Raw genomic sequence first — 24,022 nt, 5'->3', positions numbered from 1 at the left:
AAACGGATGTAATTTGATCATTTATGCTTATGCTACTCTGAATAATGCCTGAACTTCGTATTTTGAGCACTTCTTGCGTTGTTTTTGCCTCTTCATGATGACTCGCTTAATTTAGTCCTAATTTGTAAGTCGCTTTGGATAAAAGCGTCTGCTTAATGACTAAATGTAAATGTAAAAATGTATGCAAATAATGAAATCTTAAATTTAATTATCCATTTATTTTCCAATTTCTCAGTTGTGATATTGATTTTCTCAAATGATATTTGATTTGTGTCACTGAACAAATGACTGCACACCTGTGCGGTTCACCCAAACAAACACTGTTTGGCCAATAAATAAATAAATAAATCACTGTTTGGATATAAATAGGCAAATACTTTATGATTGGATCGTTATTGCAGTGATTATTATGCTCTGTCATGTTATATGTTTGGGAACAGTTCTTCTAACCCTAATAGACACATCATGGCCATATTCCAGGATGATGATGTCAAGATTCATCAGGCTCATATTGTGAAAGAATGGTTGGGAGGAGCATGAAGGATCATTTTCACACATGAATCCAGACCTTAAATTCATTGAAAGTGTTTGGGATGTGCTGGAGGAGACTTTACAGAGTGCTGGACTCTTGCATTCTCAAAACAAGATGTTTTACATTGGAATATATGGCCATGATGTGTCTTCCTACATGCTTGTTTAAGAAATGAAAAGCTACACACTCCATCAATTAGGGTTAGAAGAACTGTTGCCAAACATATAACATGCTGTAATCACTGCAATAATGTTCCAGCCTTAGACTCTTAAGCATTTGCCTATTTAAATCTTAACAGCAACTTTCTTTTTGCCATTAGTCGACCTGCTGGGTCACAGAACGATTTGACTGGACAGTTCAACCCTTACCGTGTGAATTCTAAAACCTAGTGACTGACTTCACTTAGAAATGGGAGATGAAAGCTTGAATGAAATACAGTATTGTTAGCTGTGTCGATGTCCTCATGCTGAGTTGCGTTTTCTAACTGGATGTATCCACAGCAGTTACAGCGAATACGCCTCAAGCGAGCCTTAATGCTATTATGTTTGCGTCAATGTAATTGTAAAAGCAGTCGTACTGCTTCACTATTTCAGCGACGTGTGCTTGAAATGCCACGCATTTTGCAAATGGAGTGAAACAACATTCAATTCAGAGAGAGGTCGGGCAGGAGGACGCAATGCTGGTCAGTGACAATGCTTTCTGTCTGTGTTCATTTCCCAGGCCTCACCGAGTCTGTCATTGCGGCGGCCTGCTCCAGAGTCGGACAGAGCGTTCTGCATTTGGACAGGTACCACTCAAGACACTATTAGACTGGGAGATGCCTTGAAACTCAGAAGGATTGCTTGGCTATTTTCTTATTTCTGCTTTGTATCTTCAAGTGAAGTGGAATTTGAGGCTCAGTGTCTATGTAATGAGATTTACGTAAGCAGATGCACACAAACACTTGAATGATGTTGAATAAATTACACTTTTTATTCATTTTACAGGAGGAACTACTATGCTGGAAACTGGGCAAGCTTCACATTCAATGGCCTGCTCTCATGGATCGAGGAATATAAGGTCATTATTTTAGCTTTTTCACTCACATATATTGAGAGTTTGGTGTCCTTGTTACATGTAGTTACTCTAGTAATAAATATAATAATGCATAATTACATGCATCTAACCCTAATCCTAACCCTAAGGTCATGTTGTCAATTATTACTCAGTACTTAAATGTATAATTACACTGTAATACGCACACCTTAAAATAAAGTGTAACCGAGAATTGTTCAAACTGAATAACTAAAAAAAAAAACTTTTTAGCAGTTTTAAGATGTAGGTCACCTTGTGGTTTTTAGCCAACGGTTGATTTTGGTTTATAATGTGTGTTCTCAGAATCAGCAGGAGGTACAGATCGCAGAGTCGGAGCAAGTATGGCGAAGCTTGATTGATGAGGGAGAGGATGTGATGCCTCTCAGCTCCGTGGACTCCTCTATTTCCAACTTAGAAGTTTTCTGTTATGCCAGGTTAGCAATAATTGTGATTCACTTACGACTCACATGGTAAAAATTGGCCAAATGCACACATTTTTGATAGCAGGTCCTGTATGTTTGGTCTCATCAATGCACATTTTCTTTGAATTTCAATGAATTTTTAACAATTATATTTTTGGGGGACCTTTTAAGGTATTGTGCAGCATATAATCAGAATAATAATAAACGTGCTGCATGACAGAAACTATTTGAATTGACTTCTAAGTTAATTAAAATTAAAGTAAAAGTAATTAAAGTACACTGTAAATAATTATTCATCAAAGTTGTAAATAAAGATTATTGTAGTACGTTTGACAAGAAAATGCTATTTCAGTCTTTCTAATTAAAATTTCACCGTTTTTGTGTGTGTAAAAAGTGCTAAAATGGCAGATAATTAATAATATATAAATTAAATAATTTATAATGAATAGCAATAATAATTTATAAATGCTACTAATAATAAATAAAATAGTAAAAGTAAAATAATAGTTAACTATAAAGAAATTACACTTTTGCTACACATCTATGCAATTCCTCATAAAATCCAAATAATGTATACCAACTCTAAATGTTTTAAAATGAGGTTACTCACTAGCAATTGTGAATTATATTTTTGATGACAGTGCTTTTCTGAGGGTCAACCTCCAGACCAAAACATAAGAGTACATTGTGTACAAACATGGTGTACAAACTTAGTGTGCAAGGCCAGAGAAATATTTTAAAATAACTGCCAGTTGGATGTAGACCAATAAGAAAATGCTTTTTTTTTTCTTTTCTTGTTATAATTATTTGATTCTGGGTTTTTTTTGTTTGTCTAACTAATTTTCATTTGTTAACTACATGTATTCAATTCTTCAATGAGCTTGTTGTTTTCTGCCTTTAATACATTGTTAGCTAACTGCGAGATTATGTACATTTCTGAAATGCATAACTTAGACAGTCACCTCTGATAACAGATCACTCAAATTTGTAATGTAGACACATGCATTTTCTGTAAAGCTGCTTTGAAACGATATGTATTGTAAAAAGCGCTATACAAATAAATGAATTGAATTGAACTTTCCTGTTCTTTATAGTGAGGAAGAAGAGAAAGACGAAACGAAGACCCCGTTAACAAGCTGTCAGCCAGTGAATGCTGAGACTGAATCAGAAGAGACCAAAGGAGGCTCTACAGAGGCTCAAGACACGTTTACAGGTGATGACGCCACAGAATCCAATGCTAAGACCCAGAACGAGGAGCATCAGGAGCAGCATACATCTGAGATTGCAGAACCCAGCCAATCACAGGAAGAGAAAGAGCCGCAGCCAATCAGCAGCCCTGCAGACCCACCTGTGGAGGTGGAAAAGAAGATAACATATCAAAAGCTGTTAAAAGAAGGACGCAGATTCAACATCGACCTTGTCTCCAAGGTTTGTATTGGTTAAAAATGAAGAGCGAATAATAGGAAACCAATAACTGCTTTAATACCAAGACATCTACTGAAATTAAATCTGACACATAAAGATGTGGAAATAGTTAACTGCTCCATTATTGTCTTCACGTTTACACCTACATGTGTGAATAGATGCTTCAAACTATTAAAATGACTTACTAAAACACCCTCACATAGTGATCGCAGTCGGCCATCTAGCTTCAAATGAACTTAGAAGGCAGTGAAATGAAATTTATAGTGTTCTCTTTGACCCTCTTCAAAGTTGATGTATTCACGTGGTGCATTGGTGGATCTGCTCATCAAATCTAATGTGAGCCGTTACGCAGAGTTCAAGAACATCAGCCGCATCCTCACCTGCAGAAATGGAAAAGTGGAGCAGGTATAGAGCAGAGATTTTGCATAATTCTAACAGTATAAAATAAATGTTAAATGTTCTTCATCTCTAATGACAATTGAAAGATCTGTCTCTCTGTCTCTCTCTGTCCGTCTGTCTTTGTTCTATCTGTCTGTCTGTCTGTCTTTTTATTTGTTTATCTATCCATCTATCTGTCTTTGTTCTATCTATCTATCTATCTATCTATCTATCTATCTATCTATCTATCTATCTATCTATCTATCTATCTATCTATCTATGTCTTTGTTCTATCTATCTATCTATCTATCTATCTATCTATCTATCTATCTGTCTGTTCTATCTGTCTATCTGTCTATATCTGTCTGTCTGTCTGTCTGTCTTTTTATTTGTCTATCTATCCATCTATATGTCTGTTCTATCTATCTATCTATCTATCTATCTATCTATCTATCTATCTATCTATCTATCTATCTATCTATCTATCTATCATCTGTCTGTCTGTCTGTCTATCCATCTATCTGTCTTTGTTCTATCTATCTATCTATCTATCATCTGTCTGTCTGTCTGTCTATCCATCTATCTGTCTTTGTTCTATCTATCTATCTATCTATCTATCTATCTATCTATCTATCTATCTATCTATCTATCTATCATCTGTCTGTCTGTCTGTCTGTCTATCCATCTATCTGTCTTTGTTCTATCTATCTATCTATCTATCTATCTATCTATCTATCTATCTATCTATCTATCTATCTATCTATCTATCTATCTGTCTTTGATCTATCTATCTATCTATCTATCTATCTATCTATCTATCTATCTATCTATCTGTCTGTCTGTCTGTCTGTCTGTCTGTCTGTCTGTCTGTCTGTCTATCTAAATCCAAAATTCTGTATCCTTCATGTTTTTCTCATGTGCATTGTATTATAGGTCTGATATAAGGCATCCTGATTCAAAGTATTGGAGCAATTCCGCTAAAATAATATGATTAAATTGAATTGCTGCTTGATTCATCCATTTCCATTTACTAATGTACCTGATAAGAGTGTTGACGCAAAAGGTGTTTCTCATTTCACTAAATGAAGCATTGTAGTGCAAAATCCATCTGTGTGAGTAATTTAGGGCTAAAGGTAAGCTGTTTTCCGCACAATTGTTACACCCCCCTCTGTATGTAATGTGTTTAATATGTGTACTTGACTTGTACATGCAAACTTGCATGAATACATACACGTCACTACTTTAACCTGTTCTGTCCTGTTTGTTCCTCGTCTGAAGGTCCCGTGTTCTCGAGCTGATGTGTTTGCCAGTAAGCAGCTGACTGTGGTGGAGAAACGCATGCTGATGAAGTTTCTTACCTTCTGTCTGGACTTTGAGCAACACCCAGAGGAGTTCCAGGGTATGACCCCTAGTGTTTGTTTCCCTTCAGCTCTGTCATTCACATTGAGCATCAGAGATCTGTCACAGACATGTACTGTAGATTTCAGGTCATATTAGACATCTCTGTGAGAATACAAAATTGAGTCAGTATTGACCTATTTAGTTTCATAATGAGTTTTCTTAAAGAAAAAAAGTTTTTCAGATTCTCTCTCTGACTCTGAGTCTGTGTGGGTGGGGGAAATATTAGTAATCAATAATATCATTGCCTAACATTCACGATCCAATCAAATGGCAGTGATAATGAAGCACCACCCTACATTATTTCCCTCATCACAATGTCACATAAATTTTAACAAATATAAATATCATGGTATGTAAATTTCTAAATTTATATCTTTTTATTTAAAAATGCATGTAAATGAAGTGTAAATTTCAACAAAATGAATTCAAATAATAAAAAAAAATACATAATATTGGAAGAATATTTAAACTGCATTTTTTTATTCCTTGAAATTCTACTTTTTTCAGTCTGTGTCTCCCCCACCAAATCGAGTGCTGTTTCATGTTGTCTTTAAAGCTGTAGCTGTAGTGATATATTTTGGTAAATTGCTCCTTTTATTACAGTGTTAGGCAACATGCTATAATAACCTCTTTGAAAATCATTCATTTAGTCTAGTAGTCTATTTTTTACTCTCTGGCAGGCTTAGTGGGAGGTCATATTGTCCTTTTACACTGTAACAGATTTAAAATTGTCCTTTTTTTAGACTACTCTGAGAAACCATTTAGCGAGTTCCTGAAGAACAAGAAGCTCACTGAGAACCTGCAAGACTTCGTCCTGCACTCCATCGCTATGGTGACGCAACAGACCCTCACAGAGGAAGGACTGAAGGCCACGCAACACTTCCTGCGATGCTTGGGTCGCTACGGCAACACTCCCTTCCTGTTCCCCCTCTACGGCCTGGGAGAAATCCCACAGTGCTTTTGCAGGTAAACTGTACAGGATGCTGTTACAGAATAGAGCAGAAAGAGACTTTATCAGGTCATTTCACATAAGGGTTATTATAGTTAACTAAAACTAAATGCACAAAAACATTTTTGTTGAAATTTAATTGTTTTGTTTAAAATTTAACAAAATCAATACATCTTACAAAACATGTTTTTGTCTGTTTTGCGCTGATTCACTATGGTAAGCCTATTATAAGTTTATATATTAGGGTGGTTTTTGTGGGAAATTGCCTACATATGTCACTCGCCCATGCGTGTCTCGTCATACCTGTAAGTAGGGAAAAGTTTCTCCGGTTACTTTGACACGTGTATGGTGGCATAGGTTATTCGTTACAACAGGCAAGAAATGTTGACATGGAGCAGCTAAATCTCGAACCTCTGGGGAATCACAACTTCCGAACAGAGGGGAGAGACAGAGCTCGTAATAAAACAAGAATCAACATTGGCTTGGCTTTTTGGAGATGACAGGTCGGTAAGGTATCTCTCTAACAGAGTTCATTGTAAAGCATTATCTATTGTGAAGGGTCATTTCATTATGGTTGTTGTAGCGCTGTGCTGGAATTTATTTTCAAGAAAGTACCGTGTCTATTAATGGGTTTCGCTACAGTAACGTCTTCAGCTAGTCAGCTTGAGATCTAAACTGCTTATATTTCTTAAGTATAGTAGTGAATGTTTTATAAGCAGTAGGATAATCTCTTTCCCGCACAGTCACAGAGTCGAAGCTGAACCAAAACAATGTTCTTCCACAAAATGCATGCAGTTTTCTTTTTTAACCACTAGAGGGTTAAACTAAAAGTTAAAGTGTACCTTTAAATATATGGAAAATATATATATATTTAAAGAAAAATTGCTAGTTGCCAAAGCAACATTTCTCATTTTCATTTAATTTAACTTGATGTACTAAAATAACTAAAACTAAAACTGAAATAAACATGAATAAAAAAAAAATATAGACAAAAAAAGAAAACTGACAAAATTATTAAGATTTTAACCAAAATTTAAATGAAAACAGAAAATGTAAAAATAAAAAACATTTAATTTTTTTTAATAAAAACTAAAATAGTATCTCAATTATAATTGTTTATAATTGAACAATTATTAAATTGTTAGGGCATCTTAAAGGCACAGCAACAAAATGCAGTCATTTGATTCAGAGAGTGAAAAATAATAATAAAAGGTGGGCGGGTATTTGCTAGTGTAAATACCATATTTTCTTGCCGATACCTGCTATATACACCATTTAAATAGCAATAGATTCAATAGAATAGAATAAGTGAAGTTAGCAGCAATTTCTTAGCGATATGCTATTAAGACTAAGTGAAAATAGTGATAGATTCTATTTACACTGTGAAAATAGCAGTATTTTATTTTCAATAAATGTAAATAGTAGTTAGATGCTACTTATACTTATAAATAGTGGCAGATACTATTATACTTGCACCTCAATGTTGTTGGACATTAAACAGTATGCAATAATAGCAGAGTGTAAATTAATACATTTATTAAAATAATGAAATGGATGCCGGCTTATTGGGACAATAAAGCTGTTATTTTAGCTAATAACACCTCCCCCTAACCCTAACAGATGAACTTTATTATTAAACACACGTTAGACACTTTATTTCCACTTTTCAAATATTTTCTTCATTTTTATTGAAAACAAATGCCTTTCCGATCTTGAAATGTGATGGGAAAAGGGAGTAAAGTGAGTTCGGCAAAAGGTGGATTCGAACACGGGTCGATTTGAGTCAAAACTTTATGCCACGTACACTATTGCTACTGTTGACAATCCAGCGTCTTACGTAATTTTGTCTGGCCCAACCAGACGTCAGTGGGCAGAGTTAGTGTAAATAGCCTCTGCCAACAAGGTGGGCTATTTAAAGTCACTATGAAATCAAAAATGATTTTCCTTATTTTTTTAAGGAATAAAATTTTATGCATAATTCATTTATTATGCATGATTTTCCATGCACATTTTTTTTCTTCTTTTTTTTTCAGGTGCCCTTGTAAATTTTAATTAAAAAAAGTCCCCTCCCTCTTGCAGCGACATTTCTTCTCTTCTCTGATGACATGTGAGGGCGGGACAACCTGTCACTCACGTGACATCACAGCAATAGCAAACAACAAAATCGACAAGATCAAGTCCCGCCCTACATTTTGTCTAGTTCGAGAAGCCATTTCACAGTACGTCACAGTAGAGAAGTAAAGACTTCCATTTTATTTTCCAGTTCCATTTTTTTAACTCTAGAGTCTTTTTCAACTGGTTTTAGAGTGTGTTTTTTTAACATTTTAGCTCACACACTCGCCTCTGAGGGGGAAGGAACGAAGCTGGCAGTTAGAAGCAGGGTCAGAGCTCTGCAGGACCCTGAGTGTTTGCTTTTAGCACTTTGAGTCTGCTGGGAGCAGTGCTGTGAAACGGTGGCACTTAGAGACGAGCAGTCTTCAGCCCCATCATCCCAGAAACCATGAGCTGGCGCCTGGCCAGGTTACAGAGAACATCTCCCCAAAGACAAGCAGAACAGTCGAGTGTTTATCTAAAATGCACATATGACTCCAATCTCTGGTTCGAGCTCTGCTCTGAGAAATAAGTCTGTCTGTGTACATATTACGTCAATAGGGCTATAAAGCTAATGTGCCAAAATAGATCAGGTGATATCGATTATTGAGAGGGCAGAGCAATTGCCAAATGTCTCTTCCGATGTAAACACACCAGATAGATATCAATATTTAATTTTTAGTCAAATAAATCATCATTTGTTTGTGTCATCTGAAGTTATGTAATCATGTTCTGTGATACGATTTGATCATAATTCCAAGTAAAGGCAACTTAACCCCTCCACCTCACAATTTAAGCTTGATGTGTCTCTTCTGAGATATCTACGAATTTTAATGTGCCTCTTCGTCTGTGAGGCAGATTAATTAGCATTTTTGATTTCCATAGTTTTCCACTAATCACCCTTGCTGACATTCAGATAAGCATGCTAGCGCACTGAGGCATGAACCCACCTGCAAGCTGTCCATCATCTCCGGAGGGAACGCAAGAAACAGTTGTCGCCACTGACTTTTTTTTTTACTCCATGACTTCATTATTAAAATCGAGCACTATTTCTTTTCAATCGTCAAAAGTGATGTACAATATGGATGTTGTCAAATGCATCTTAAAAGAAAAGGAAAGACAAAATTTGCTTCGTAAATAAAATAATAGTTCAGCTACAAATGACAAAGTAACCACCTTCATGTCAATCCAAACCTGCATGCCTTTCTTTCTTGCGTAGAACGCAAAAGGAGATACTTTGAAGAACTTCCTGGCTTCTCTTTTACGTATAAAGAAAGTGAAGGATAATTCGGGTCTTCGAGACCCAAAATGACAACAAAAACAAACCCCAGTAAAAGTAGCCTACAAAACTATTTGAATTGCTTCAGTAGACTTGGAAGTCATATGGACCCAGGGTCCATGATGGTCCTTTAAAAAACCTAAAATTTCAAATTTAAGTTCATAAAAAAGTCTTCATACAATAACATAAGTCTTAAATGTCATTTTAAGAAGTTAAAATTGTTGTCGAAATGCAAAATTGTTGTACGTTCAACAGGCTCGTGCTTTCAGAGCAGTTCGCAATCGAAATTCGAAAGTTAAACGGCCTGTATTATGGCAAAATTCTTTCTTTCTTTCTTTCTTTCTTTCTTTCTTTCTTTCTTTCTTTCTTTACTTTCTACATTATTATTATCCTGTTTATTCATCCTGACACAAGAAGGAAAGACTAAGATCATTATTTAACATATTCACAATATAGATTTCACTAGTTTTGGCACAATAATCTGGTTATTGCTTTTCTATGAAAACATTGCTCTTGTATCAGAGAAATTCAATATCGGTCGTCCTCTAATTCCAATGTATTGATATATTAGCACAAAAACCAATTTCAATACATATTAAATATAACATGTCTTGAGTATATATTATATACAGTTACCCTGCTTTGCTGATCAGCAGTATTAAGTCCTGAGTATGTGTGCTGCAGCCTGTTCAATAATTAAAAGAATCTGAGATAAAAGACTTATTTTGAGATTGTATAGGTTTGTTCTGTATGGGCATACAGCTTTTATTTGTGCAGATCTTAAAAAAAGGTATTAAGTCTTAAATTTGATTTGAAAAACTCTGGAGATACCCTGGAAGCACTTTATTTTAAAAAAGAGCTTGACAATTCAGTTTTATTAAATGGAAAAGAGAAGCTTGGACATTCTTCAAAATATCTCAATTTGTGTTCCAAACAGTTATGGAACGACACAAGGGTGTGTAAATGATGACAGAATTAGTATTTTTGCATGAACTATTCGCTTATTGAAAAGGAAGAAATGTAGGGCGAGACTTGTTTCTATGCATCGGTTGTTGATTGGATTTTGAAATGTGGCTGATGCACTCAGAAATGGAGACAGATGAACGTAAGCTTGCAGTGGCGGGTTTAAGCAAGCTAAATGATTGGAGAAGTTCTGCATATGTCACCAGAGAGATGTCTGTCGTTTTCACAAAACTCAAAACTACTTTTAATTATTTTTTTAAAGGTCCCGTTCTTCGTGATCCCATGTTTCAAACTTTAGTTAGTGTGTAATGTTGTTGTTAGAGTATAAATAATATCTGTAAAATTATAAAGCTCAAAGTTCAATGCCAAGCGAGATATTTTATTTAACAGAAGTCGCCTACATCGAACGGCCTGTTTGGACTACATCCCTCTACTTCCTTCTTTAATGACGTCATTAGAACAGTTTTTTGACTAACCTCCGCCCACAGGAATGCTCCCTCAACTCTACCGAAATTCGTTTATGTACTTGCGCACTTCTTATAACTTACTGTGTTTACTCAGCTCTTACGGTGATTTTCTGAAGTAAAACTGACGCTTCATCTTTTGTGTGATGTACAATAAACTTTATTAAACTCATCAGTATATGTTTGATCATCATTCGGACAGCAGACTTGTAGGCTATTAATAAATAATGGATACATACAAGCAGATGACAAATACGTTATAATAACCGTAATTAAACTACTAAACTATACCTGTTTCATCTCTATACAGCACTCTGACTCTGTAGGCATTATTGTCCGACTCGAAATGAACACCGTTACTGAGAGTTTCTGATATTATCATCATTCCGTGAGATGAAATTGTCCTGAGAGACTGAGCGCGAGCTCATGAAGCTCCGCCCCCTGGGTCGTCCAGCAGCAGCTTATTTGCATTTAAAGGGCACACACTAAAACAGCGCGTTTTTCTGTGCCCCAAAAAATGACAATTTAAACATGCTGTAAAAAATGATCTGTTGGGTATTTTGAGCTGAAACTTCACATACACACTCTGGGGACATCAGAGACTTATTTTACATCTTGTGAAAAGGGGCATAATACGGGACCTTTAATGGAATATTCATGTGTGAAGTGTTCACAATAAGATCTATGGCCCTGTTTACACCTGGTATTAAGATGCGTTTTGGTCAATCGGATCACAAGTGGACGACGCTAAACACAGGTGTAAATGGGGTCTAAAACGTTTTGAGCTTGTCCACTTTCGACCACTTCCAGAGGGAATCGAAAACACATTCAACATTCAAACAGCCACAAAAGACCGGCTACTCTCCGCCTACTGACCTGATGCGTAAACATCATGGGAAGTGCGTTAGCCAGACGGGATTTAAACTTTGTCAGATGGAGACCCAAGTTTGGTTTGAAGACGAAAAATGTACCAAGCACAATGTTCTCTCACCAATCATGATTTCTAACACGCACTCACTGCGTTCTGTGTGGTCTTGCGGCTTTCAGAGCAGAAACGAAAGCTGATGCTCTCCGTATGTTTTTCTGTCTCCTTTCACATTCATATGTAAATTGTGTGAGCTTTTTTCATCCATTAGATCGGAAGATCTGAAAATGCTCATACATGAACCCTCCCCTCATAGAAATCAGGACAGAAGTGGTTGAAACTGGACAAAAGAGACGGATTAAAACACCAGTTGTAAACAGGAATGTCTACTTGTGATCCGATTGACTAAAATGCATCTTGTTATCAGGTGCAAACAGGGCCTATGACATGCATTTAGAAAATAACCAACTTTAAAATCTAACTTTGAAGTCTGCACAATGTGCAAATGTGAGTTCTGTAGAATGTCACAGCAGACAGGTGAGTCCACTAGAGAAATGAAGCACATATAGAGAGATGACAGAAGGGAAAAAAGAGTTCAAAAACTTGTGGAGAAATGGAAAGAGATGGACATCAGAGGGGACAAAAGGCGAGGGATTGAGAGACAAAAGTCAGACGGAGAGAACAAGCGAGGGAAGGCGGGTTCATTCATCACACTGATACCTGCTTGCAGGTGATAGATGGATAGATGGAGGTGCAAACTCAATAATGCTCACTCTCTCAGTTATTCACAGATCAGCGAGCAGCTCCGCTAATATAGTGATGAAATGCTTTACCGTCCTCGCCCCGCATTATCCCTCAAGTTTTGACAGCGGAGACTTTTTAATTTCTAAATAACCTTTGGCACTCTGACTGCCATCCTCCGTCTTCTGCACCCCCGTTCCGGTTCCTCCGTCTCCGTCGCTGGGATGTTTTTTGGAGCCGGCGTGATCCATTCAAGCCCGGTAAACACATTTGGCCGTGACAGGTTATGATTTGCACCTGCGATCACAGCGCTCCAATCAGACAACAGTCAAACAGAAACAGATTGAGAGGACGGGGAAATGCATTAATTAGAGGCGATGATTGTCTTCCAAGCATTCCCTCACACGCCGCGTTTCCTCTCTGTCATTCGTTTTTCCTCCCCCTTTACCGTGTGTTCTCGGGGAGCAATAAACATTTAATTTATTCAGATCCAAACAGGATTTAATTTTCGCAGAGAAAGGCCTGCCAGCCAGCATGGCGCTTTGTTTTCTTTTAATTATTGGCCAACCATTAGCCCCCCACTCGGCTTCCAGCACCCTAGATTACAAGCGAATTTGCCGGCAATGAACCTGACAGGTAAGTGGTCTTTGCTGCTTGTGGTAATTTTGTTTGTTTAGCATCTCCTGCAAGGCAAGGGGATTTATTGTCGACGCACACAGAACGCTAATAAAACGCTCTCTCTTTTTTTTCTTTTTTTTTTCGGGGGCTTCCCATGGGCGCTCAGATGTTTTCCCCAAACCTGGTTTGGCTTTTGAGGAGGAGGAGGAAGGACGTCCAAATGTGGCATCAGGTTTTTTTTTTTGTTGTTGTGTTTGTGTTGCTTTAATCAAGCGAGTCAAGCTTTTCTTGCCTTTGTTTAATAGACTGAGATCTAACAGGTCACTAGGGATGCATTCAAGATTTTTTAGATTAATGGCTTCAATTCCGGCCCATTATTGACTATCTGCTGGGAGATTGTGCAGAATGTTTTGCTCTTTTGTTTAAAGAGAGTGATTTTTTTTTTTTCTTCTTCTCATCAAACAAACAAAAATTGTCAAAAGGCCATTTTGTTTTGTAACTTTAAGATTATCAAGATGGAATGTCTAATTGTTACTGCCTATTTTAAGATTAAGATGTCTAGTACTAATTTAAATGGAAAGGCGTATTAACCCTTTAATTAACCCACTATCTCTTGAAGAGAGCTTTCACTTTGAGTGCATGATGGATTGAGTTGCTGTGTGCATTTATGCATAAAAGTTGGGTTAAGTTCATTAATAATAAGAGTACAACCTTTATTAACTCTTTATTTTTATTTCTTAATTTATATTTAGTTTATCATTTATCATTTGTTACTTAGTTACACTATCGATCAACAGTTGTTTTTAAAGAAATTAAAAGGATGGTTCGGAGTAAAATCAACCTAGGGTCCTTTGCACCATGACCTCGAGCCAAACACCCGCCCAGAAGCCTTTTTTCCCTTGGTCGAACATTATTAAAGTTAGAGCTTATTTAGAGATATAAGCCGAATGGCTTAGTGCAGGCGCTAATGGATCCAAGGGTGTATCTCGTAAATTACCCCACTAATAATGCCCAGAATGGTACCAAACTTCTACAGTAGTACAAATAGGTTCTGTACTCATAAAACGAGGCATTGGAAAGTTTGTAAGTACATCAGGAGTTTATTTAAATAACACTTGCCTGATGGCTTATGCTACTGCTAACCCGGACGTCGATGTCACTTCTGTGATTTGGGATCAAAAGTTGTTTTTAAAGAAATTAATACTTCTATTGGTTGATCATTAAATTGATCAAAAGTGACAGTAAAGACATTAATAATGTTAGAAAAGATTTGTATTTCAAATAAATTCTGTTCTTTTGAACTTTCTATTCATCTAAGAATCTTGAAAAAACAAAATCATTTGTCAATCTTGAAAAATCAAATCATCTCTGAAGGATCATGTGACACTGAAGACTGGAGTAATGATGCTGACAGTTCATCTTTGCAATCACAGGAATAAATTACAATTGAAAATAAATAAAAAACAGTTATTTTATGCTGTAATAATATTTTACAATATTACTGTTTTTACTGTATTTTTTATTTTTAATCAAATAAATATAGCAGTAATGTGGGCAAAAGAAAGACTAGCACCAAATAGCTTTTAAGAATGTCCCTTTTTAATGTACCTTAATATCCCTTTTCTAGATCAATATAAATAACACAAAGTAGAACATCATAGCTTGCAAAGTGAAATTCGTTATGGATTGCAGCCTATAGCTATCTCAACCTGTTATCTCTGAAAACGCTAGGATATCATACCATTGCATTTCCTGCGGCATGAAAAAAGCTTCCGTCCTAACGGGCCTCCGTTCAATTTATTTGAAGCTCTGCCGTGATGTTGCCATTAGAGCCCGAAGCTTGTTTGTGCTTCTTGTTACATTACTTTTTAATTACAGAAATAACTAGTTGGAGGCAGTTGTTTTGTGGTGATGTCGGTGGGGTAAAGGGGGTGGGGGGGGGGGGTGTTAGGTGACGAGAAAGAGGGAGTTGTCGAAGATTTATTTTGGATGTGACCTTCTCCACACTCGCTGCAGCTGTAATCAGTGGAATTAATAGCATAATCAAATTATACACAAACTCATAAATCATCGGTGAGCGCGCTGTCATGGCGTCGGGCTATTAATGGCCTCCATTGTTTTGCTACCGTATTAAAAAATCACGTCCCCTGATTCCCGTCTTGATAGGAACTGAAATGCCATTTAGAGGCTATAAAGAGCAGGGGCTTGTGGGGGTACTGGATTTTCACAACTGTTAATTTAGCTGTGATGGCGAGTGATGTCGCCAGGGCGAGTGCTGGGGCCTGGAGAGGGAATGGCAGTGCCCACGCTCTCCACCCGACTGCATCATTGCGGCCGACAGCGGGCAGTTAATTAGAGTAATATCAGCTTAAACGTCTGTCAGTTAGGGTTAATGACATCAAAGGGCTTCCCTGCTGCCTCTATGGGGTTCTGTGGAGGACAGGAGATGGGCCCAGATGATTGCTGGCAGATTTAGCCTCTTTTTTTTTTTTTATCTTTGCACTTTATTAAGATGCCATGTCTCTATATTAATCGGGGCAGACAAGGGCAGAAGTTTTTTTTTCCTTCCTTGTTTAAGCTCTGAGTGAAAAGGAAAGTGTCCTTTTCCATCTCTCCATCTTTGTCTTCAGACATATTTATGTGACCTAATATCCAACCTATGCCCTTCATGTTACATGTTACTTCATGGTGGCGGATGGATTTCTTTCAGTGAATATTTATATACTGTGTCCTGTTTATATACTGTCTGTGTATGTGTGTGTGTGTGTGTGTGTGTGTGTGTATATATATATATATATATATATATATATATATATATATATATATATATATATATATATATATATATATATATATATGAACTAGCAGTCAAAAGTTTTGAATCTATTAGGATGAATTAAATTGATCAAAAGTTACAGTAAAGAGATTTATAATGTTACAAAACATTGTATTAAAAAAAATGCTGTTCTTTTGAACTTTCTATTAATCGAAGAATCCTGGAAAAAAATTGCACACAATTTTCAACATTGATAATAATAATGAATGTTTTTTGAGCATCACATCAGCATATTAGAATGATTTCTGAAGGATCATGTGACACTGAAGACTGGAGTAATCACAGGAATCTTTACATTTTTAAATTACATTTAGAAATTACATTTTAAAATATATTAATATAGAAAAGTTGTTTTAAATTGTCATAATATTTAACAATATTACTGTTTTTTGTTTTGTTTTTGTTTTTTGTAGTTTTAATCAAATAAATGCAACCTTGGTGAGCAGAAGTGACTTCTTTTAAAAATATTATAAATCTTACCGATCCAAAACTTTTGACTGGTTGTGTATGTGTATATATACACAATTTATATCCCTTAACACACACACACAGACACGTGTGTATAATTTTAATTTAATTTTAATTTTTAATTTTAATTTTTTTATTTTTTTATTTTAATAATACATATAGTGGGGAAAATATTTATTTGATCCCCTGCTGATTTTGTACGTTTTCCCACTTACAAAGAAATGAAGGGTCTATCATTTTTATGGTTGGTTTATTTTAACGGATAGAGACAGAAAATCCAGAAAAAAAACACATTATATAAAGGTTATAAATTGATTAGCATTTGATCGAGTGAAATAAGTATTTGATCCCCTACAACCAGCAATAATTCTGCCTCTCATAGATTGGTTATGTGCCCATGTGGAACACAGATTAGTCCTGTCACTTTAAGAAAGTACTCCTAATGTCCTAATGTTAGTGGACAAGAGTTGACAAAGGACATCAGGGACAAGACTGTAGAACTGCACAAGGCTGGAATGGGCTGCAAGAAGCTTGGTGAGGAGGAGACAACTCTTGGTGCAATTATTCGGAAATTGAAGTCTGGACAAAAGACTGGAGCTCCATGCAGGATCTCACCTCATGGGGTAAGAATGATAATGAAAAAGGTGAGGGCCAGAACCACACGGGAGGAGCTTGTTAATGATCTCAAGGCAGTTCGCACGACTGTCACCAAGCAAACCATTGGTAACACACTACGCCGCAATGGACTGAAATCCTGCAGCGCCCGCAAGGTCCCACCGCTCAAGAAGTCACAAGTACAGGCCCGTCTGAAGTTTGCCAATGAACATCTAAATGGTTCTGAGATGGCTTGGGAGAAAGTGCTGTGGTCAGATGAGACCAAAATTGAGCTCTTTGGCATCAACTCAACTCGCTGTGTTTGGAGGTGGAAACATTATGCTTTGGGGCTGTTTCTCTGCTAAGGGGATAGGACAAATTCACCACATCGAGTGGCCGATGGACGGGGCCATGTACCGTACAATCTTGGACGAGAACTTCCTTCTCTCAGCCAGAACACTTGAAGATGGGTCGTGGATGGGTCTTCCAGCATGACAATGACCCAAAACATACCGCCAAGGCAACAAAGAAGTGGCTCAAGAAGAAGCACATTTAGGTTTTGAAGTGGCCTAGCCAGCTCCAGTCTTTAATCCTATAGAAAATCTGCGGAGGGAGTTGAAACTTCGATTTGCCAAGCGACAGCCAAGAAACCATAAGGATTTTGAGAGTATCTGTAAAGAGGAGTGGACCAAAATCCCTCCTGAGATGTGTGCAAACCTGGTGACCAGTGGCCAGTTGCATAAACTGTTAAGACAAATCTTACAAGTTAGTCATCCAATTTTATTCTTTAAAACTGTTAATAACTTTTTGAAGTCAGTAACATAAAAACATAGATTGGTCTAATTTGACACCGAACAGTAAGACTGATTACCCCTAACTAACTTCTAGTTGATCATACTAGTTCTTAAGACACAGTCTTAACATAATGGCAATGTTTATGCAACTGGCCCCAGCTACAAGAAACATCTCCCCTCTGTGCTTGCTAACAGAAGCAACAAGTACTAAGTCATGTTTTGCTTGGGGATCAAATACTTATGTACACACACACGCTTTTAAAAATACTTTTATTCAACAAGGAAACATTAAATTGATCAAAAATGAAAGTAAAGGCATTAACAATGTTACATTTCTATCGTTTTGAACTTTCTATTCATCAAAGCATCCTGAAAAACAAAATGTATCATGGTTACCACAACATTTTTAAGCAGCACAACTGTTTTTAAAATGTATTTTCTAATTTCAGCATATTAGAATGATTTCTGGAGGATCATGTGACACTGAAGACTGGAGTAATAATCCTGAACATTTTTCCTTGCCATCATTTTTTTTATTTTAAAACAAAATAAAAATATAATTGTAATAATATTTGACAATACTTTTACCGAATGTTTTACAGCGTTCTTGATCAAATAAATACAGCCTTGGTGAGAATTAGAGACTTCTTTAAAAAAAAAAAAAAAAAAAAAATTAAAATCTTATTTTTCTTCTGCATTTATTCTTAAATAAATAAATCATCTTTATTTGTTTCTTTATTTATTTTAATTAAATAACCCAGTGTGTGATATAGTCATTTTCTATGGTTAAGGGTGTAATCATGTAAAGTGTCACTAACTATCAGCTTCTAATGGCTTGTTGCCTTCGTAAAACTGCAGAAATGGCAATAAGACACTGGACACTGTGGACACTGTCCCAATAAAGGACACTGGACACCAGTGTATAAATAGTTACTATGTGCAATCACACAAAGTATGTTGGCTACTTTATCTCAGCTTCTGTCTGTCTGTCCGTTCATCTTTTTTGTGTTTCTCTCTGTCTAGAGAGTTTGTCTCCAGGCTTTTTAACAATATTTGAATCACTTTGTCGTTTATAGTTTAATTAAGCTGCTATATGTTATCACCACAAAATCTCAAGAAAGCCTTACTTGTAAAGGTAACACATTTTAAGATCTTGGTGACATTTTTGCCTTGTCAAATGCATTGGATTTTGTCCTTTCTGTGTGGACAAGGTGTGATCAGCCCTTTTTAATGTCATGCCATCAGCTGTAATTACGGGTGTTTAGCAGTTCCATTCAGATTGGATGTCACATAAATAAACGCAAACGTATGTAAAGTGTTACTTTTTTTCTCTCCTTGCAGAATGTGTGCTGTATTTGGAGGAATTTATTGTCTTCGACACTCAGTGCAGTGCCTGGTTGTGGACAAGGGATCCAACAAGTAAGTAGTTCACTGATTCTGTTCTTGCACTTTGACAACACACATTTAGATGAAAAACAACAACTTTCAACTCATAACACTCAGACATTCAATTAGATAAGTAGATTAACTTCCTCCTCCGGTTGATTCACACCACTCCAGTATCCCAAGGCTGATCAGAGCCCATTTGTGTACGGGGTACTCAAAAACAAGGCCAAGAGATGGCGCACATGAGTGAATGGGGGGGGAGGGGGAGGGTGTGTATTTGGAATATAGATATGAAATTAATTTTCAGGGAGACAGCGGTACCAGCCCCCCTTAAGCAGCCGAGCTCGGAAGACAAATCACAGACTCTGCCACTTGGGCCGGCGATGAGTGATGCCGCTTTTTCCTCGTGGCCTTACCTCCACTAATTGATTTTCATCTGAAGACAAAAAAGCCCTCTGTTGCTGCCTCTTAAAAAATGAGAGTTCATCTCCCGTCTCCCTTGATTAATCTGTGCTGATAATGTGCGTCAGGCCCCACCAGAAAGGCCTTTAATGAGTTTCAAAGGTGGATTGTTGTCATAAACTAGGTTAGATCTGGGTTTTTTCCCCGCTCTCTTTATTCCTCTCTCATTCTTTGGCCCTCTCTTTGGCGATTTATATTGAGTTTCTTTCATCTTGCTGGTGAATGACCCAGGGGGCTTGGATTCCTCTGGATGTAGCTCGCGAAACTTACACGTGTGATAGCAGTAGCTTACTAGTGTTAAGGCTATTGCGTACCTTGCCGGTGCAGCAGCGCTCAAATTAGATGCATTTCCCTGTCGTTTATCATAAAATCATATATTGCTCGTAAACTAGTAGATGGGCAGATCCTCCAGACTAGGAATGGGTTAATTTTTTTTTTCGATTTTCTGATTAAAGGCCCATTCACACCAGGAACGACAACTATAATGATAACTATATTAGCGTCCACACCAGCTGACAATATAGTTGTCTTTTTTTTTCAAAAACATACAGTGCAACCAGTGCATTACAATTTATGAACATTGTTATAATAACAGTACATACAAATTAAAATATAAATAAATGCAATGAATGTTTTATAAAATATAATTAAAATCTATTATTAATTATATATTATAAATAATATTAAACCTATAATATTTTCATAATATAACTAGCTAGAATGCATAATTTACAGCATTATAACTGAAATATGCTCAGTTGAATCAGAATTGAATAGAAATGTAATCAAACCTAGTCAAAATGAATCGAATCAAATCGAAAACAGAATTGAATCAAATGAAAAGCTTGTGTATTAGAATGAAATCTAGTTGGGAAATGTGTAATGTTAGCCATTTTGTAAACCCGACCAACTTTTGAAAAATAATAAATAATATTTTAAGAGGTGGTTTTTGCTCGGCTGCAATGCAAAAAGTAGCTGACTGCAGAAAAAGAAACGTCTTGACCAGCAACTGTTGTATGTGTCAGTTCTTCTATGACTAGCAACTGCTTTCCAACATCTACCTTTCAGCAAATCAGGTAGCCCTACCTGACCTGTGTGAAAATATTTATTCTTTAACCAAGCGGATAACTTTTACAATTTGTTCTCCCAACAAATCTTTCAGGTTGTTTATTCGCTCCTTTTAGTAGGCCATTTGACGGAGGTCAGTTTAGTTTTGATATGTGACGTCTGTCCCTGGATGCGGTCAGCCATCCCAAACGTCAGTTCTACTTGAGCGGCCCAGCAGGAGGTGTTCCTCAACTTAACGTAGCATACGAAAAACAACCAAGATGACCTTAATTGATAATTTACTGCAAGTTCTTCGTGATGGCCACCAATGTCCCCATATAACTGGAGCACTGCGAAGTTTCAAGGCGAATTCTTTCATCCAAATTTGGGATTGAAGCCAGACTCACCTGACCTGGGCCGGTCAGGATTTTGGCTTGGGAGCTGGCAGAGCTCCAAACCGAGGTGTCCGTCAGACCCTGAGCTCAGTCTATAAAGCATCTAGCGCACCATCCATGCCCTCCTCTAGTGGCGCCACATGTGGAGTCAGCCCTGCGCTGGAGGTTAGCGCCATACATCATCTATGGAAAAAGTTTCATGAAGGTGAAAAAAAAAAAGCTGGTAAGGTGTCTGGCAGGCTGAACAATGATTTTAATTTCCCTGGCATCATAAATTACCGCCCTATGTCTGCTCTTATTACAGACATAAAGTTGAAAAGGGTAGAGCCAGATTAATAATGCAGCAGAGGACTACAGACCCTCAAATCCCACCTGCCACTCCATGCGGAAGACGGTCCAGCACTGTCTGGTTCGTCAACGCCACGACAGGCAACTCAATCACTTGTCTGAATTAGTTTGTCCAAATTCATTTCACACGTCAACAGAACTCAACTGGTGATAAGATCCCTTTTTTGGAGGTGCCTGCTAAGACAAGCAGCACTATTGTTGTGATTAGTCGCATTTATGCACATCTTCTAAACAAATAAATATGATATCCACCATATTTATGTAAATTTTGGACATTTTCAATGACATCTTGGTGTTTCCATCCAGCACTTTATGTGATTATTCTACAGTTTGCTTTAAAAAAATGTCAATGGATTGTAAACCTGGAAATAGAGACATAGGTAGCTCTCCTTAACGGGATAGTTCACCCAAAAAGGTTGAACACAAAAGAAGATATTTTGAAGAATGTTGGTAATCAAACAGTTGATGCACCCATTGACTTCCATAGTAGGGAAAAAGTTATATGGAAGTTAATGGCTACCGTCAACATTCTTCAAAATATTTTCTTTTGTGTTCAACAGAAGAAAGAAACTCATACAGATTTGGAACAACATGAGGGTGAGTAAATGATGACAGAATTTTCATTTTTGAGTGAACTATCTCTTCAAGCTTTACAAACTTAACCCAACTGAGGGCAACCGTAGCAGGACGCTCTTGCTCACAGGAAGCTGCTTCCGAATCAAGAGAACAAACTACGTATTTACGCAAATTACAGCAAGGTTTAACAATGAGTTTGGCCGATCTAAGAGAGTCTGGCCAATTGACAAAATCTTGTTATAGAAACAAAGGTAGCGCTCCTTAAGCTTGGTAAGTGAAAAAACACTCAGAAGACCCTAGCTTTAGTTTAGTTTATTTATTTGTCATATATACAAGTGTCAAAGACAATTTGTACATTGAAATACATTGGTTGAGGCTCATTTATTCAACAGTAGTGCAAAATATATAATTCAATACAATTTAGAGAGGGAAATTCATAGTGTACTATTTTATGCAATATTTACCAAGACAAATAATCTTCTTGCTTGTAATATCCGTCATGGTGTCATTCAGCATATGATCTGTTTAGCCTACACAAAACCACATTTGCAGAGAAGTATATCAAATTCAAATGAGTTTGAACGCATGCATCGTTGGGTGCAAGGTTATCACGCTGATTGGTTCAGAGGCCACTGACGTGGTTTATGAAGGCGATTTATGAACTCTTATGATGATCTACAAAGCCGACACTGGCCTTGGTTGCAAGTGAAACGGAATCATTAGCACTGTTCAGTGTTTTATGCACACTGACAGAAGAAACTTATGCACTTGTATAGAAAACTCTTTACATAGTGAGCATTGAGGAGAAAAACAAATTGAAGAAACCTTTTTGAAAATAACGCCTAATTTATTTTATTTTTGTTAATCAAAATCCAATCCAGGACTCGACGATAAAGATTTTTTTTCTGCTTGCCCACGGTTGGAATAGTTCAGATTTTTACTTGCACTGCCAACATTTTCACTGACCCCACCATAAATAAATAATACATTTTATTTTTAGCAACAAATAAAATGCATAATTTTATATGCATAAAATAAGTTTATATTTAGTTAAAATGCATTTGTTTTGATTCAGATTTTTGTAAAGACAAAAAAAAAAACATATATACTGTATATTTTATTTAATATATATGAAGAGTTCAGATGCAAAAGCCTCTAAGTGCCATCTGAAATTTTCTTCTAGAATGATCATTTTTATAAAGCTCGTATATTTAAGTTCAGTAATTTCACTTAAATGACAATTAATAGGTAATTTTCATTGCCATTTAAGTGAAATTACTGAACTGAAATATACAAGCTTGATAAAAATTATCATTCTAGAAGAAAATTTCAGATGGCACTTAGAGGCTTTTGCATCTGAACTCTTCATACATATATATATGCTTCCTGTGAGCAAGAGCATCCTGCTACGGTTGCCCTCAGGTGTGTTAGGTTTGTGAAATGTATCCCATAATGCTTTCCCTCAGCCCATTGGCTGACGATTGATTGGAAACCCTCCGCTCCCTCTGCTAGTTCCTCCGAGTAAATAAATCTTCATTTACATAAACAGATCTGTCCTGCAGTCAATCTAGGCATTGGGGGAGGATTATTCCGAGGCCTGACTTTTCGTCAGGGGAGGGAGACGCTCTCTTGCCCCTTTATTGTGTTGTGAAAGTCCATTTCAAGGATGTCACCCCCAGCCCATTAGTTTGGATAATGAGCCCTATAAAGCACATTTATAACTCTTGACATAACAAGCCAACAGATTCTCCTCTGTTCCACCTTTTTCTCTCTCACTCGCTCTTTTTCCTTCTCGCTTGCAGAGATTAAAGGAGGATAGGTCAAACTTGTGCCCTAGGCCACTGGTTCACAACTGGTTTTTCTTCAGGACCCAGATTTTACATTGTGAAATCATGTGACGAACCGACAAAGTAC

At 36.8% G+C, this 24,022-nt stretch overlaps 1 protein-coding gene across 1 annotated transcript in view; it reads left to right on the top strand.

Annotated features, from left to right (window-relative positions):
* The window catches only part of chm (CHM Rab escort protein), a 64,946-nt gene that overhangs the window by 18,622 nt on the left and 22,302 nt on the right, over window positions 1–24,022 (top strand). The window contains exons 2-9 of the mRNA XM_084136543.1: window positions 1,253–1,319; window positions 1,519–1,591; window positions 1,910–2,040; window positions 3,123–3,456; window positions 3,742–3,858; window positions 5,110–5,230; window positions 5,976–6,198; window positions 19,236–19,313. Coding sequence (XP_083992669.1) covers window positions 1,253–1,319; window positions 1,519–1,591; window positions 1,910–2,040; window positions 3,123–3,456; window positions 3,742–3,858; window positions 5,110–5,230; window positions 5,976–6,198; window positions 19,236–19,313 — 1,144 coding nt within the window. The remainder of the gene's footprint in view (window positions 1–1,252; window positions 1,320–1,518; window positions 1,592–1,909; window positions 2,041–3,122; window positions 3,457–3,741; window positions 3,859–5,109; window positions 5,231–5,975; window positions 6,199–19,235; window positions 19,314–24,022) is intronic.

This window comes from Abramis brama (assembly GCF_963993115.1).
Source record: "Abramis brama genome assembly, chromosome: 15".
NCBI lineage: Eukaryota > Metazoa > Chordata > Actinopteri > Cypriniformes > Leuciscidae > Abramis > Abramis brama.
Note: the sequence above shows the minus strand (reverse complement) of the source record. Positions and strands in the feature narration are given on the sequence as shown.